Raw genomic sequence first — 18,002 nt, forward strand, 5'->3', positions numbered from 1 at the left:
AATAACAACTTTATTCCACTATTCATTTCCTTCTCTCTGGGCCTCGAGTTTTTTCTCGTAGTATAACTGCGCAGCGCGTCTGTGTTGTACATCACATGTAGGCTCACTACTGGCCGACGCTGGTCATGTGTGTGATGAACAACACATGTGGGGGGCTAATAAAGGCCTTCTGAAGTGAAGCGATGTGTTCATGTAAGAAAAATATCCACATATAAAACTTTATCGTCTTGTGGTTGAAATTGAAAAAGGTAACAATGCTTCGCTCGCAGGTCAATTTGACGCCAATAAAAATGAATGGAATGCGAAGAATGCTTCAATACACAGAAAAACCTAAAAAAGCACACACACAAAAAAAAATCAAACTTAAAATGCTAAAACTTTACCAAAAAATTATGTTATAATGTCTACATGTGTATCTGAATGCATACTGAAAAGAAACTGACTTTAGGCCCAGCGGAAACTGTTAATTTGCTCCATATAGACCTATAAGTCCATTTAGTGGAGTCATGAAATGTTATGTTAGCCTATATAATTTTTCCCCCACAGGAGTTCAGCAAAGACACACAATCTGTGATTTTTTGAGCTGAATTAAAAGGTTTATGCATGAAATTGTGAGTTATTTTGAATGTGCAGTTAGTATTTATTCATTATTTATTGATGAAATCTAGTAATTTAAAGGAGAATTAAAAAAAAATGAAATAAGCTTTCTAAATATATTCATATAAAATTTTAGGGTTTTACGAGGAAGGGCTTGTTACCAAACGCAAGGGAGAAAACGAACCTGACTGTAAAGCTGTGTTTCAGAGTTGGCAACCCTGTGATTAATTACCGGGGCTCCGCCCTAAAGATGTCCAGATTGCCTGTGAGTGCTAAATCAAGCTGTTCTGAATTATTAAGAGCGTTTAAATAACGCTGGCATCAGTGCAGCTGATTTAGAGTTAAGCTGTAGAGCAGTGTGGATCTTAACAGAAGTGCTGCATGGTTTCTGAAAGAGACTCTTGATTTCTATCTAGTCTTGGATGATTGCTCTTCATGGCTGTGAGGGAGATTTGTGTTTGGAAAGGGCTCATTTTAGCCCTTTTCCTCTTTGCTGTTGATGGACAGAAAAGGCCGTAAGTATCTTGGGCTTTGAAGAGAACAGAAGCAGCCTGATGTTTATGCAGTTTTAAAGATGGCAAAATGAATCCCCAAAGCTTTAACTGTTTGATAAAAGTTAATTCATGTTGAACTATTTTCCTATCTAGTGGTCAAAGGATGAATAAGACCCACCAAAATGCTGTTCATTCAGAGCCGGATTATCCATAAGGGCACTTGGGCACCAACCATTCACAACCACTAGGGGGGCACCACATGACACAAGCTTTAAAAATATTTTTTGTAAATTGTTATATTATTAACTTGAAATTCTTTCAAGACCATACATAACTCGTTTATGAACACTAATTTGTCGGAGGTGAAGTAGACGGAGTTTTCTTTACAGCGCTATGTACGCAGTTCGCCGCAAGTCTTTAAACTACACAAGCAGTAACATTAAGCAAATGGAAAAGTTACATTTATCTTACCATGCTGCTGTAAAAGTTACGACATCATGCAAGTTATGCTTAGCTAAAATAAAAGTGGCCTATAACTCGATTTCAGCCGCATTCTGAGCCTGGCAATGTTTTTATTTTATTTTATTTTTTTATCCAAGGCCATAGAAAGTGTTATTAGCTTGGGGAAATTCATCTGGTGAAATGAAATGAAATAAGTCCATGTCCAACTCTAAATTGTAAGGAATGTATATCTTTGATTTCAAAGCAACACTTTACAACATGGTTCACTTGTTTATTATGCATGCATTATTGACTAAGATGAACTAACCATAAACAACACATTTGTTAACTAATGAAACCTTATTGTAAAAAGTGTTACTGATTCCATGATATCTAACAGTTATCTAATAATGCATATAATAACATTTACAACATCATCAAAACTAAACATTAATTTCTCATAATTACCTTCTTGATTCTCACTTGTTTGGAAAAGTAAATATTTAGTAGTCTTATCATCATGTCCCTATTTTCGTTTGTTATGCATTCTAATTGTCAACTTTCATAGAATGCCAAGGAAATAATGGATTAAACATATTTTGTGCCCTTTTTGGTTGTCCGCCCCTGCCCCTGAGGAGGTCTTTGCACGCCACTGCGCTCCAGAGTTGCACCATTAATCATTAAAAAAATTGCCTTCTCCATTTTAAACACTCATGCAGTCTTTTACCCATGACAATGATTTGCCCGTGTCTATCAAACCACTGACAAAATCACACTGGAACGTTCAAATCTGCATTGCTGCTGATCCAGAGAGTGGTTTTCATGTATTGGTACAAAACCGTTTCACAAACAGTCTTTCCAAACACAGTATTATTATTATATATCATATTACATTAAACTTAAAAGTTGGCTTATACACAGTCAAAATTAAAAATGTCTCCCATAGACAATGAATCAAATAAATAATAGAGAAACTAAAACCAGATTAATCATTTCATTATACAGAAAACCGTACACAAAGCAACAATTGAAAATGAAGTGATTTTTGTATTTAGAAATTTAGAATACAGTGGTAAAATCATGCTGCTTTGACTACTAGTAAAAGTAAAACCTATATTCTGTCAGGTGAATAAAAAATAGGCTAATTCATGCTTTCATTAGACTAGATTGGATTACTGTAACTTGCTTTATTTTGGGATTTAGCCAGTCATCTTTATCCTGGTTGCAGATACTGTAGTTCAAAATGCAGCTGCAAGACTCTTAACCAGTAAAAAAAAAAAAAAAAAAAAACATGTTACGCTAGTTTTATGTTCTTTATACTGGTTTAAATCTTTAAACTGTTTGGCCCCTCCTTACCTCTCTGATTTATTAACTGAATATCGTCCAGTTTTGATTTGTCTCTCCAGTCATCCAACCAGAGATCGTTATGCATTCCAAGTTGAAGCTGAAATGCAGGGGTGAATGAGCCTTTTCAGTAGCTGCATCACTGTCTGTTAGGTTAACTAATTTTTATTTGGCATATAGTCAATGAGGAAGTTATATTGCATTGTGTTAGTTTTATTGCATCGTTATGTTTGTGCAGCACATTGGTCAACTGAAAATGAGAATTTATTTTAATTTGTATTGCCACTATTGCATGAGCATTGATAAGCTTTGTAAAAACTGTTTGCAGTGTCTTTCACGTTTGCCTTTATATTAGCAGGCTTGCCTCAAGATTGTAATTAAAATGAAATGTCAAATCACCAATTGCATTTTTTTTTTTTCAATTTGACAGGGATGAAGCATTGTGACTGAAATCAATATTAATTTTTATTTGTCTTTTACGTACATTTTTCTATAATAAAATGGTGAATCTGGTTTTGGTTTATTTTGATCACTTAATTGGCAGAAAATGCTGTACATGGATGTCTACTGTAGCGATCAAAATGGATTGAACCACTTTTTTAAATGTAACTTGTCGCATCAAATGTTTGTATTGATTACATGCCACTAAGTGGCGACGAATGTACAAATATATTGTCAGTGAATCATTCAAGAGATTAAACGCTTATTCTGTAACAAAATATTTAAAATTTGAATTATTTTTAAATGCGCTGCAGCAATTAACATTTTATCAGAACCTCTAGTACAGTGTTTCTCACCCATATTCCTTGAGGCCTCCATACACTGCACACTTTGAATGTTTCCCTAATCAAACACCTGATTCAAATCATCAGCTTAGAGACTCCAAGACATAGGAATGTGGTAGGGAAACATGTGGTAGGGCTCTAGTAAACATCGTGAGCACTAATCGTGCAGCACTAATACCACCCCGCCTGCCCACTCCAACTCACCCTCTGACGGAGATGATGCTTTGGGCTATTTTTGATTGGCCATTAAGCTAGTTTTGATTCACAGACCAGGCAGCCACTTTCTGTAAGTGTTTAACCAATGTGCACATATTCTGACCCGATTAATTTTGGTCTCTGAACCTAAACTTTATGATGTTTACACAGGTTATTCATGGTGACGTTCCCTGCAGTGATTGAAACTGGATCTGCTGCCAATTTGTGTGCAAGTCTTCTGAAACCCCAAGAGAGTCTTACAATGACAGTTTCTCTGCTTGATGAGGAAAATGAAATGACTCAAATTGTGCAGCGAGTTTCTTCAAAGCCATTTCACCGCTGCTTTAGTTTCCAGGTCTGTCATTAAATCAAGTGTTTGTTTTTGTTTTTTGTTGTTTTTGTCTGGTTTGTAGGTTAACTTTCTCTACAGGCTCCTCAAATTGATGGAGAATCTGTGCAGACGATGAAGGTAGAAGTCCAAGGGAAGGTCTTCAAAGCGACTGTAGAGAGAAAAGTCATGTTCAGACGTTACCAGCCTTTGACCTTCATCCAAACAGACAAACCCATCTACAATCCAGGACAAATGGGTGAGCTGTGATTGATCCTTGGTTTAATAATAAAAGTGTAGAATGTCCACGTTCTAATCGTCCTTAAGTGCATTATGCAATAAATCTGAGTTTATTGCTGGTTTTGCAGTGAATTTCAGAGTTGTCGCAATGGATACCAAATTTGTGCCTGTTGATCAGATGGTAAGGCCTGACCATGAACAAATTGCAAATGTTTTGCTGGTATTTAATGCAGAATTCTGCACTTTGCTGCATAAATGTTTGTGCTTTTTAAATGCCTAATATTCCTGTCTTTGTGTCTTTCAGTACAATCTGGTGGTGGTGGAGGTGAGAATTTGTTCCTGTGCAAGTCTTTTAATGGAGCTGACGCAGCTCTTTGTATTTTTGCTGTTTTTTTTCTCTGAGCTGTTCATTGTTTTAATAGGACAATAACAATAACCGGATTGGTCAGTGGACAAACATTTCCTCCACGGGGTGGATATTGCAGCTTTCTCACGATCTAAACCCAGAGGCTCAGATAGGGATGTACACACTAAAGGCTTTTATTGGTGACCAAATGATCTCTCAGGTTTTTGAGGTGAAAAAATACGGTATGTCAGTGTTGTATAAAATGTGCAGTAGTTCAATGACAGAACTGAGGTCTTATCTAAAGCATTTTGTTTCTGGTTTAGTTTTGCCCAAGTTTGACGTGACCGTAAACACACCACTGACGTACAGCGTTGCAGATGTGGGACTGAAAGTCGAGGCTTGTGCCAAGTGAGTGATGCTTTTATTTTCTTGCTGCCACATTTCTTGCCTTGTGGTTGGTCACTTGATCTTGTTCCTTGTGACCTTTCCCAGATACACATATGGCCAACCTGTACCTGGTCAAGCCTTCGTGGAAGTATGTCGCAAGCCATTTCCATACGTTGTGGTTCCTGAGTTGACCCGTTGGTGCCTGAATCAAACTGCAAAGGTGTGTGACTCCTGCCTTACAGTGGAGGGTTTTACTTCTGTGTGTGCCCCACTTAAATGTGACTCTTTATTCTGCTACCAGATAAATGCCACAGGCTGTGCCTCCCTTACCGTCAATACATCAGGGTTTTTCAACACCAAATTTGAAAATAATTTGCAAGACACTTTTCTTGTAAATGTGAATGTCACTGAGGAGGGAACAGGTGAGCTATTGGCTGATGTGACCCAACAGCACATGTATGGAGGAAGTTGGCTTGTTAATTTGGTGTGTTTGTTTTTCTTTCCTCAGATGTATTGATGTCAAAATCTGCAACAGTTTCCATTACATTTGAAGTCGGCAAGGTCACGTTTGTGGACATCCCTGATTACTTTGAACCTGGTTCAATGATTAATGGAAAGGCAAGTAAAGTTTAATTCCTTGTTGCAGAAGCCTTCACATTGGTTCCCTTTCCTAACCTTGATCATTCCCAACAGATATCCGTGTCTTGTTTCGATGATACTCCAATTGCAAACAAAGTGGTTTATCTCCTGGATCATAACAGCTGGCCCAACAAACTGCTGCTGAATCTGACCACAAACCAGAAAGGGCTGGCCTCATTCTCCCTCAGCACTGCTAATCTTCCTAAAGCTGCTCTCAATCTCATGGTAAAATTTGCTATCCGTATCTTGTGGAATGTAGACTTCTTAAAGGATCATTAAACTCTAAACCAAATTTTATTAAAAAAAATTTAACAGCGGTATGTGTGAACACCATTGAAGACAATGTTAGCATCTGTTAGATTTAATAGTACGGGGGAAAATGGTTAAATTTTAGTTTTTCCGCTATTTTCGTCTTCCGGGTTTAAAGTCTTCGTCATGTCCACGTCACAGGCTGTGACGTGGCAGAGGACTATAGTACTTTGACTCATCGGTGTCTCATTATTCATGACTGAGTTTTCTTATCCAATGAGAAGACACTTTCTCTTAATTATTCATGACACCATGTGGAACTTTCCAATGATAGACATGTCATACTGGGTTTCATGACCCTTTAATCTCTCTCTCAAGAAACCGATTGCATTCGTTGTTCCCCAGGCAAGTGCGACTCCAGAGGTCGTTTATGGTTCCAAATCATCATACTTCACTACAGATACAAGGGTTGTTCAGCTTCTCCAACCTGATGCTTCCAGTAACCCATCTAGTGAACTGACTATAGAGAAGCTCGAGCAGCCGCTCAAATGTGGTGCTGTGTTTCCAGTGACAGTGAAGTATTCTTTTGTTGGAGAGGCTGGCGACTACACTGTTGACATAATCTATATGGTGAGTGGACACCCTTTTTTTTTTTTTTTTTTTTTTTTTTAAATTAGGAACATGTTTTATGACTCTGTGTCTTTGTCAGGTCTTGTCCAGAGGAGTGATCGTCTTCCATGAATTTCAGACAGTCACAGCAAGGGCTTCTAATACAGTCACGAGCGGCTCTGTGTCGTTCCAGCTGTCTGTCAGTGTCGATATGGCTCCAGTTGTGCAGATTCTGGTCTACTGTGTTCTGCCCAGTGAGAATGTTGTTGTTGCTAGTGCGTCGTTTGACACAGAAACGTGTCTCCAAAACCAGGTATGATGTGCACTAGCATCTTTTGGCTTCGAATGGTAACTTGTCCTAAAGTGTGTTGGTCCTCGTTCCAGGTGTCTCTACAGTTCTCTCCTGCTACGGCCGTTCCTGCTGAAGGAAACATTCTCACTGTCTCTGCTCAAGCAGGATCTCTGTGTGGCATCAGTGCTGTAGATCAGAGCATCCGGATTATGGAGCCAGGAAGACGTCTGAGTGCTAAAATGGTATCCATGTGCAGTTGATTTAAATTCTTGTTGGTCTTGACATTCAGGATCAACTTTAAAATTTGTGTAATGCTGATGGATCAATTGAACAAACCTATGCTATTATGTGGCTTTTATGATATAATTTAAGTAAGGGATAATGTATAGAGAGGCGGTCGTTTTAGCGAATAAGCTGACAGCCTGAAGGGCTTGTTATTCGCTATAACGACCGCCTCTCTATACATTATCCTGCTTATTACATGGCTACCTACAAAATAAATAATTAATTTGACACAAATTATTGAAAATGCGCCGCATTCTGCATTGGAATTCAGTCAAGCCATGTAATAATGTACATTGTCTAACATTATAAACGTTGACATAACATGCCAAACATCAATGCTATTAGTTAAACAATTTTCCACTGTTTCAGGTGTTTGACTTGCTCCCGGTGCGATCGCTATCACGTTACCCATACAGCATTCTGGAAGAACCAGAGTGTCTAGGTTTTCGAACCCGTCTACTTTTTCAACCCATTTTAGCTTTTCAAAGAGTTCATTCCTACAGTTTTCCTACAAATCAAGCCTATACAACCTTCAAGGTAGAAAATCATTCATGACCATGTAGTCACTGAATAATGCATAGTCACTGACTTCGAATTTGTCTTGTGTTTTGACTTGTTACTGACAGAGCCTGGGATTGAAGATCGCAACAAATCTCGACATGCGAGCCCCTCCTTGCCCGCTGTATCCCAGATTCCCAAAAAGTAGGTCTATGCAGATAGTCAATTCTTTCAGTGAAAATTTGTTTTGGATGTTTTAATCTTTTTTTTTTTTTATAAATGAAAAGAGGGGCCGTTATGAACCCTATTTATTCTGCAGACACTGACAGTTCAGAGTAAATGGGTGTAAAATCGGTCTCTTTTCAGTGAATTTTCATGGTCATCCTATGGCAATGGTTGATGGCATAGTGGCTCCGGCTGAAATGGCTCCTCTAGAAGCAGAAAGTGCTGGAAGCTCTTTTGAAGTGACTGTCAGGACTTACTTTCCAGAAACATGGCTCTGGCAGCTTGCTCAAGTGGGGTTGGTGAACATCTTGTATTCTTCTAAATATACTTGCCCACAGTTTTTATTTCTCCTGTTCCCCTTATTTCTCTCTTCTGCTGTCCTGCAGAGACACTGGATCCACACAAGTTCCTCTCACTGTTCCTGACACCATCACCACATGGGAGACTGAGGCGTTCTGTCTGTCCTCAAAAGGTTTCGGTCTGGCTCCTCCTGCTCTGCTGACGGTTTTCCAGCCCTTCTTCCTGGAGCTCTCCCTTCCGTACTCAATCGTCCGTGGGGAGTCTTTTGATCTGAAGGCCACAGTCTTCAGCTATCTATCCAAGTGCATCATGGTCTGTCATGGTTTATTTCTTTATATAATGGATCTGTATGAAGGTCATGTGTCTTTGCTCCATGTGCTCTGTTTTATTGGCAGGTTAAAGTAACTCCAGCTTCATCCACAGACTTCACTCTTAAACCATATGCTGATCCATATTCATCCTGTCTATGTGCCAATGGGAGAAAGACCTTCAAATGGGTTCTATCAGCTTCTGTCCTAGGCCAGTTTTGGACCACTTGTCTGTAAACTAGAAGTGTATTAGGTGTTGCTCACTTCCTGTCTGTCACTGCAGGAATGGTCAATGTGACTGTCAATGCTTCAGCTGAACCATCCCAGACTCCATGTGGCACTGAAGTCGTGACTATGCCAACGAGAGGACGCATTGACGCAGTCACTCGAAGTCTACTTGTCCTGGTGAGTGTTAAACAGCCTTCAGGAGTTTGATCATGGAGCCCATGCTGTTTTACTGATGTGGTGTCTTATTGCTTTCATAGCCTGAAGGAGTTGAAAGGACAAACACCCAGAGTTGGTTACTGTGTCCAAAGGGTTTGTTTGCACTCAATGATTCCACAATACATTCTCCCTGTACAGCCAAACATTAGCCTAGAGTTCACTCTGTACATGCTACCCTTTAGAGATGTAATTAGGAAGCATGGCATTAGTTTTCACTGTTATGCTGATACTCAGCTGTGTTTCTTCGCTCCTTTACAAAATTTACCAATTAACGGACTACAGAACTTGTATATAAAACTGGATGACTAGTAATTTCTTTACTACTTTCTTAGAAAAAAAAAATCTAATTATTGGACTAAAAACCTCTGCATGAGGTTTGATGTTCTGTCAAGTCTTCATCTGTTAGGAACCTGGGTGTGCTCTTTGATGCCTCTTTCATTTAAAAGCCACGCTTCTAGTATTTGTAAAACCACATTCATCCATCTTAAATAGATCTAAATTACAACATATGCTCTCAATGACAAATGCGGAACAGTTAGTACATGTATTCATGACCTCAAGGCTAGATTATTGTAATGCTCTAATGGGTGGTTGCCCTGCACGCATAATAAACTAGCTGCTGTGTTTTGGACCAGCTGTAGTTTGATTTCTTACCAGAATCAGGATTTATGACCATATAAGCTCTGTCAATGCTCTGGCTCCCTATTAAACATCGTGTTTTTTTTTTTTTTTTTTAAATACTGTAGATTACTAACAAAGCACTAAATGGTTTAGCTCCCCAGTACTTGAGCAAGTGAGCTCTTTAACGCATTATAGTCCTTCAAGTCTATTGCAATCTCAAAATTCTGGCCAGTTGATAATGCCTAGAATATCAAACTGCTTGCAGTAGATCCTTTTCCTATTTGGCACCAAAACTTTGGAACAGTCTTCCTAACATTGTCCAGGAAGCAGACACACTCTGTCAGTTTAAATCTAGACTAAAAACACATCTCTTTAACCTAGCATACACATGGCACATTATCAACTTCTATAATTCAATGTTGGGCCGCATAAACTTAGCCGGAACTGGGTGGGAACGCTTCCCATAACACCTGATGTACTCGTCACATCATAAGAAGAATGGTCTTTTCGCTAATATTAGTCTGTTTATTCTGAGATTTACCATAGTCTGCCAGATCCAGATCTGATGAAGGATCTGCGCATGGACACGACGGCAACGCAGCCCTGAAGTGTCAACTAGTCTCTCCCTTGTTAAAAGTGCTATATAAACGAAGGTGAGTTGACTAGAGCTCAATACTGATCCATTCTTTTTGGTCTCCAGGAAACGTTCTGTCTGAAGATGTGACTCTGACGTTTCCAACAAACGTGGTTCAAGGATCTGCCAGATGCTCCGTTTCAGTCCTCGGTAAAACCTTTAATTCAGTAGAAACTGTCAGGTAATATTTTGAATAACTTTTTTTTTTTTTTTTTTTGCTTGACTAATTGTAGGGGATATTATGGGTCGTGTGCTGAAGAATCTGGATAGGTTATTACAGACGCCGTATGGCTGTGGAGAACAGAATATGATTGTTCTTGCTCCCAATATTTACATCCTGCTGTACCTGGAAGTCACGGGGCAACTCACCACAGCCATCCGAGAGACCGCCACAGGATACCTTAAGAGCGGTATGGGTGACCAAATCCACTATATACGTAGGAAACTAAATTCCAAGGAGGTTTAGTCCTTCTCTTCCACTTGGAGTGTGCCAGTCTGTCTAACTCCCTGACAAATTTACATGTGGCTTTTGCCCCAATTAGGATACCAAAGACAACTGAACTACATGCACAACGATGGTTCATACAGCACATTTGGTAATGATGAATCAAATACATGGTGAGTTTCACACTGTTCTACTGTTGTGTATAATCTGTGGCACCAGCCGTTTGTAAGTTCGGTTTGTGACCTCTTCTCCATGGCCAGGTTGACCGCATTTGTCATGAGGTCTTTTGGTCTAGCAAGGCAATTTATCTTCATTGATCCACATGTCCTGCAGAGTGCAAAGGATTGGTTGATCAGCAAGCAGGGTTCAGACGGCTGTTTCATTCAGCAGGGAAAACTGTACCATAGTGACATGAAGGTGCATTACATGTTTCTTAAACTATGCTGTAAACCAATTGACATGGTGCGTGACAGTTCTTCTAAATTAGTGTATCTGTATGTTTTAGGGTGGAGTTGGTGACTGTGTGACCATGACTGCCTACACGGTTGCATCACTGCTTGAACTAGGTGTCCCCACCATGGTAAAAACATCTCCAGTAGTTGTAGGAGATCCTTGCAGATGACCTTCCTGTTCTGGCTGTCTAATATTTGCTCTGATTTTTAAGGATTCTGTCATTACCAACGCTCTGTCATGCTTGAGGCCTGTCGATGGGAACCTGGGAAACACTTACACCACGGCTCTGCTGGCCTACACCTTCAGTCTGGCTGGAGAGACCACCACTCGATCACAGCTTTTAACTGCCTTGGACAACCATGCCATTTCTGATGGTGAGATTTACCAGCCTCTTGGTGTTGATTCATCAGGGTCTTTGGCTTTAACTTCCCCCTCCATCTCATTCTAAGGCACTAAGCTCCATTGGTCTCAGACGACATCTGGTGATACTCTGGCAGTGGAGATCAGCTCTTACGTTCTGCTAGCGGTTCTTACCATTCAGCCTCTCACGACAGCTAATCTGGGCTATGCTAACCGCATTGTCAACTGGCTCATGACCCAGCAGAATCCCTATGGAGGGTTTTCCTCCACCCAGGTGCCTCTAACTACCATACATGAGTGCAATCATTTGAGGAGTTTTTAATCTGGTACTTGTTTTTAGGACACTGTGGTGGCTCTTCATGCCCTGTCGGTGTATTCTGCTCAAGTGTTCAGCTTGGACGGCTCCAGCACTGTTACCGTACAGTCCTCAGTAGTAGGAGACTCTTATAGCTTCAAGGTGAATCGGGACAACAGGTTGCTGTATCAGGAGAAGCCACTGATGAACGTTCCTGGCAAATATAGTGTTAATGCATCGGGATCTACTTGTGTGTCTGTACAGGTCTGTATATCACCCTATGTTTCTGTTGTGCACATCCAAATCTTACTGTGCTTTGTTTGCTCTATACTTATACTGTAGGTTACATGTTTCTACAACATCCCAATGCCTGTTAAAGCCACACAAACCTTGAGCGGTGAAGCAAATGTGACTGGAGACTGCCAACCGCTTGGAGCCAATCTCATGTTAAACTTCACAGTGAAGTAAGAACCTTTCGTTTTGTGTCCTGAAATCAGCTAATGTTTGACTAGCAAAGGGAAGTTGTGGTGTTCATGTTGACTGAACCTCTTTATTCCCTCATCACCTTAATTATTCCCTCATCACCTTAATTCAGGTATGATGGTGTAAAAGCAAGCACTAACATGGTTCTAGCGGACAAGCTACAGTCAGGCTTCACGGCAGATACGTCACCGGTTCGTATGCGTTTAAGATGATTTAGAAGGTCCTAAGATGCTTGATGATCCATCAATTGTAATTGTCTGTAAACAATGGTCTTTTCCCCTCAGCTTGAAAGATTTGACCCGATAATAGAGTGAGTTGATACTGAAGATGATCATGTCCTAGTGTATCTGAAAGAGGTGAGACTGTACACTGGGTATATTACTAGCTGCCATCTTATCGAGTGCTGTGCATCTGTGCTGTTGTTCATTTCTGCCTCGCAGGTTCACAAAGGCATTCCCATGAGTTACACTCTGCAGCTGAAACGGGTTCTTGCATTGAAAAACATCAAGCCAGCAGTCATAAATGTTTGACTACTATCAGACATCAAGCCAGCAGTCATAAATGTTTGACTACTATCAGACAAGTATGCTTTCATCCTAATCATTCATTGCTCTGGCTGAATTCACTGAATATGATCCAGTTCAATCTGTTTCCCCTTTCGGGTGATTCATTTGAGACAACCTACACATCCCCCTGTCCATGATTCGATTCAGTACTGGCTTTAGGATGCATGACTTAAATAAATGCTTTTATACAATTAGTCCTTTTGTTGCCTGTTTTGTTTGCCATGGCATGTTCATGAGTTTCTATTTGTCCTGTGACTTAAAATCCTTGTAACATGACTAAAATGTAGTTCACTCGGGCAGTGGCTGTTATCAACTTGTCTGAGCTTGAACTTGACGTTTTCCAGAAAAAGGCTAATCTGTAAACGGAAGGTTAATATTATTATTTATTTTTTTTTGGTAACACTTTATATTACGACCTGCAAAGAACTTCGTAAGTAAACCGAAATTACGGTGTACGTTTCTGTAATTATAGTGTACCTCCGTGTAGATATAAGGGAACAATAATTAAGTTTTGGGTAATAAAGGGGTAACAAGCAGATATACAAGCAAATTATTTATAATGTAATTATTTTAAAACTAACAGGTACCTATTCTGTTAATATATTCCAGGCAAAAATTGTACGTCTGTTGTATATAAGTTATCACGTTTCTGGCAAAATATGTTCTTGTGCAATGTAGTTACAGGGTAATTGACATCTGTGGGTTATAAATTAAACTTCACATTGTATTGCAATGACACTTAAATGTCAGGGCAAATATACTGTGTAATTAAAAGTTTTTTTTTTTTTATAAGAGTACCTTTCTCTGTAATTACTGTGCAAATAGTGTTTCATATTTTTACATAGTAAGTAGTGTTTGTTACCCGTTTCAACGGTGTATTTACAGGGTAAGTGTAACTCCTGCGGGCTGTAAATTAAAGTGGCGCTTGTTACCCCCTTGTTCTGTGTGGTTACAGGGTAAGTGCAGTAAATATACAATAAAGGATCCCATTTAATTTCTGACTTTAATTTTACAAAAGTCAAAACACTTTTATCTTAAAACATTGTTGTTTAAAGACAAAGTAACACATTATACCCCCCCCCTCCCTTTATTTGCTTCTCTTGCTTTTCTTCCTCTTCTTTTTATTAACTTCGACTGGGGACTCCTGAGGGCTGTTGCACTATAGGAACAGTAGAAAACGTTTATATACAACAGACGTACAATTTTTGCCTGGAATATATTAACAGAATAGGTACCTGTTAGTTTTAAAATTATTACATTATAAATAATTTGCTTGTATATCTGATTGTACCCCTTTATTACCCAAAACTTAACATATTGTTCCCTTATACCTACACGGAGGTACACTATAATTACAGAAACGTACACCGTAATTTCGGTTTACTTACAGAGCTCTTTGCAGGTTATATATCTGCTTGTTACCCCTTTATTACCCAAAACTTAACATTGTTCCCTTATACCTACACAGAAGTACACTATAATTACAGAAACGTACACCGTAATTTCGGTTTACTTACGCAGTTGTTTGCGGGTCGTAATGTAGTTACCGTTTTTTTTTTTTTTTTTTTTTGCATTTAAAACCGCTGTTTTGCTTGCAAGCATCTATCAATCAAGGACTGTTGAAGATTAAAAAAAAAAATACAACCATGGCAATTTTATTTTTATAAATGTATGAAGGCATTCAGTAGACTAATATCCAGTGTAGCCAGTTTTACAATAACAAACCAGAAAGCATTAGCCTAATAACCTAATTAATGTAGAAAAATAAATTGAGGTCCTTAAAAATATGCATATCCTCCATCTATTTAATGCTTGAATATGTGTGATGATGGATCTTGTCACTTTTGTAACAGGATCTGGGGCCTGTTTCAGAAAGGAGGTTAAGTGAAAACTGAGAATGTTATGAGGGAAACTCTGGGTTTTCTGTTTCAGAATGGGGGGCATGTTAAATCTGATAAAGCAGAGTAAGTCAAGCCCGTTTTTGAAAGAGGTAACTTTTACTGCCCTACAAAGCAAAAAGGCAGTAACTATGCAGAGTGCAGAACTGAGAAAAATGTCTTTAAAGTTATCCTGTCATCCAGCCTAAGTAGTTGTAGGTAGATTATTGGACATGTGGCTGTTTTGTTACTTTTTATTAGCTTATTCTTTGTACATATCAATCCTCATATTTAATTTGATATTTTACCCCTATTTTGCAGTTACTGTAAACTTGCTTTGTTAGCCTGAATACGTCAGACTTCCTACTTCCGCTCAGTTCAGGCAAATCAGTTTGCCTGCACACCGGGCATAATGCAAAACCGGAAGTGTCTAAGCATACCCTCGCTGATTCGAAATCCAAAATGGCGGCCACGTGCAACTAGCGAATAGTTGTGGTGCATGCGCTTAACTCAGAGTCAGTCAACTCAGAGTTGATTGAACTTACTCATTTCAGCTGTTCTGTAACCGAAAAACTTAAGAGTTTCCCAGCTCAGGGTAAGTCAACTCAGTTCAAGTTTTAACTCGGAGTTGTTTGAACCTGCTTATTGAAACAGGCCCCTGGGGCTCGTTCTTCGTACGTTGCTTATTACATCCGAGATCAAATGACACATCTAAGATGATATCATCTTGCTAATCATGATCCGGCTAATTGGGTTCTTCGAACACTCTTGTTTATGATTAGAATCGCTGGATTGAGTTATCTGAGATAACTGCGCGTTCATGCGCTGGCTTAAAAGGGGATATGTATCGATAGTAGAAACATTGATAAGCAACTCTGCTATTGGCTGTTCAGCGTGGCCAAAGAGCGCACAGTTTTTCTCCTCAACAGAGCAAGAACTAATAGTCGAAGTTTATTCGGAATTTTAATGTTTAATCAAACGCCAGGGAACACCTCAACGTCTGCAAAAGCCAGGAGAGAGGGCTGGCAAAAAGCAGACAATTTAAATCCGTTAGAAGTGGCCATGTTAGATGTTTTTATCCCTTATTAGCCTTATTTGTATTTTAATAATTGCATAATTACTTTGTTCATTGTAATGTCAGAGTCACCACATGAGAACAAATAGAAGTGAAATACAAAAATATTCTACATAATGGTAATTTTTTGTTATATTATAGTCTCTTTTATAAAAGCCACTGTTAAATACATGGTTGTCTGTTTATAAAAGCAACCAAGAAAAAGGCTGAGAAAAAAATAAATAAAATCTTAGTAGCCTTCACTGTAAAATAATTTTTGCTGCATTAAATTAAGGCCGTATAGTCATTTCAACTGTTAAAACTTGAGTAATGATGAATTGCTTTGACTTGTGAAAGTGAAAACTGATAAACTTATGTTGATGTAAAAATATTTTGCCATGAGTTATTGATCACATTTTTCCCCAGTGTAGTTCATTGTAATGACATTGTGTTTTCCTCTTTTGTGCACTTTTACATAATACACCAACACTTGTATCTGTTCCCAAGAAAGTGGTGGCTGATCTATGTGCAGTAAGTGGACATTTTCTAACTTTCCAAAGGAAAGAAAGTGTGACGATGCAGGGTTGAATCAACGGAGGAAACAGGATCCAAAAGCAACAGATTTAATAAATAAACTTGAAACAAGACAGACTTAGATAAGGGAACAAGACACAGGAACAGAACAACCAAACTAAAACAACATCACAAATGACAAGAACCCACAAACACTGAACCAAGACATAGGGTATAAATACAGTGACTAACCAGCTAAACAAGATAACAAGGGGGGTGTGACTAGAGAAAACACCTGGGGATACTAATAAACTAGAAAAACTACAAAGGACTACAAAACGTGACAGAACAGGAAATAACTAAAGTACACACAAGACGAGGGAAACACAAGACAGGAATCATTACAGAAAGTATAAGACTTTGTAATGTCCATTTGTTTCCATGATTAAACCCTCTCAGATAACTGTCATATGGAGGAACTAGCCTACCTGCAAGTGCATAAATAACTTTACTTAATTTATACTTGTATGCTTTATGGCTGCAATATAAGTTGCAGGATTCCACATCTACAGAAAGGCCTACAGAAGAGTCTGCACAGACAGAGGAGACATAGGCCTACAGGTGGACAGTGTATAGCCAACTTTTCCTTTTTATTTGTTGCATGAGGCATGTGTCTAATATCTCTTGTTTTCTTTACAAAGAACAATTGAAATAAAACTCAAGGAACTAAGCATATTTGTATTTTATTAAACATTTAATGAAAAGTGTGTGTGTGTGTGTGTGTGGGGTGGGTGGGTGGGGGGGGGGGGGGCAATGTTGTGTAATATGGCACATGCAGCAATGACACAGGCCCTGTCAGGTGTGCAACCCTCAGACTTTTCAGACACTGACATCTTCCCTTTAGTTAGCCAAAGTTCATTTCATTGTGTGCCCTTGTCCTGGCTAGAGCTGCATTGTAAGTGGTTTGGGTCAGGGAATGGGGTCATAAAACACCTGTCTGCAGGAACATGTCATAATCACCTATGAAAAATGCAGTTCTGTTAGGATCAGCATAAGTGTATGTAATAAAGTGAGCTTGATATTTAATTGTGGAACTTTCCTTACCACTTTCAAATAATGTGCATAAATGTGAATCTCTGAAAATTCTTAAGTCATGCACAGATCCTGGCCATTTTGCTTTCACATTATGGAAGATTTTATAAAGAGTTTCTAATTGACTTCACTTTGTCTCCGTTGAATCCAATGGGGTCGCTGTGTCCATTTCTTTTACTGTCTATGCTTGATGACAGCAATCCAAGATGCCTGACAGGTGACAGCGATATGCATGTGCCAAATTCCCCAGGCATATCTGTGAAAAACTTTTATACAGGGTCATTTGAGGTAAAAAAATAATATTAGTATGTGCAGTAAATTATGCTAAATGTTAGTATTTTAGAAACTAAAATTGAGTAAAATGAAGTTTTTATACAACAAAAACCTAACTGCAACAGTGGATTCATATCTGATCTATTTTTGCAAAGATGATATGGATTGTCTTATATTGTGATAAAGACATTTAACAAATATATCAACATAACCATTCAAAATTAAATATTACGGTATTAAATGGCAAATTTACACATACACACCGAGACAAATTTGCATTTTGTCTTCCAAACAGGGACAGCATAGGTCAAGCAGACATTACGAATATAA

General features: G+C 38.8%; 1 protein-coding gene across 4 annotated transcripts; it reads left to right on the top strand.

The window, feature by feature from the left end:
- The first annotated feature begins 934 nt into the window (after positions 1-934).
- Positions 935-13,058, top strand: LOC308697335 (alpha-2-macroglobulin-P-like). 4 transcript variants are annotated; one of them, XM_081376517.1, is made up of 33 exons: positions 935-1,112; positions 4,028-4,211; positions 4,287-4,443; positions 4,553-4,605; positions 4,729-4,749; positions 4,847-5,012; positions 5,094-5,178; positions 5,263-5,377; positions 5,459-5,579; positions 5,666-5,775; positions 5,851-6,021; positions 6,451-6,675; positions 6,755-6,967; positions 7,039-7,188; positions 7,601-7,768; positions 7,858-7,933; positions 8,096-8,249; positions 8,341-8,566; positions 8,650-8,773; positions 8,846-8,967; positions 9,048-9,099; positions 10,328-10,411; positions 10,495-10,671; positions 10,804-10,879; positions 10,967-11,123; positions 11,212-11,286; positions 11,371-11,533; positions 11,609-11,793; positions 11,860-12,078; positions 12,157-12,278; positions 12,410-12,488; positions 12,582-12,653; positions 12,738-13,058. In XM_081376517.1, the coding sequence occupies exons 1-32, from the start codon at positions 1,033-1,035 to the stop codon at positions 12,609-12,611; spliced, it is 4,140 nt and encodes a 1,379-aa protein (XP_081232643.1). In that variant the 5' UTR covers positions 935-1,032; the 3' UTR covers positions 12,612-12,653; positions 12,738-13,058. The 4 variants fall into 4 exon arrangements, with proteins under 4 accessions (XP_081232643.1, XP_081232645.1, XP_081232642.1 ...); XM_081376519.1 differs by having other exon boundaries at positions 4,317-4,443; XM_081376516.1 differs by having other exon boundaries at positions 12,582-12,607; positions 12,738-13,056.
- The last annotated feature ends 4,944 nt before the right edge of the window (positions 13,059-18,002 follow it).

The sequence above is a fragment of the Scardinius erythrophthalmus genome (assembly GCF_964197995.2).
Source record: "Scardinius erythrophthalmus genome assembly, chromosome: 1".
NCBI lineage: Eukaryota > Metazoa > Chordata > Actinopteri > Cypriniformes > Leuciscidae > Scardinius > Scardinius erythrophthalmus.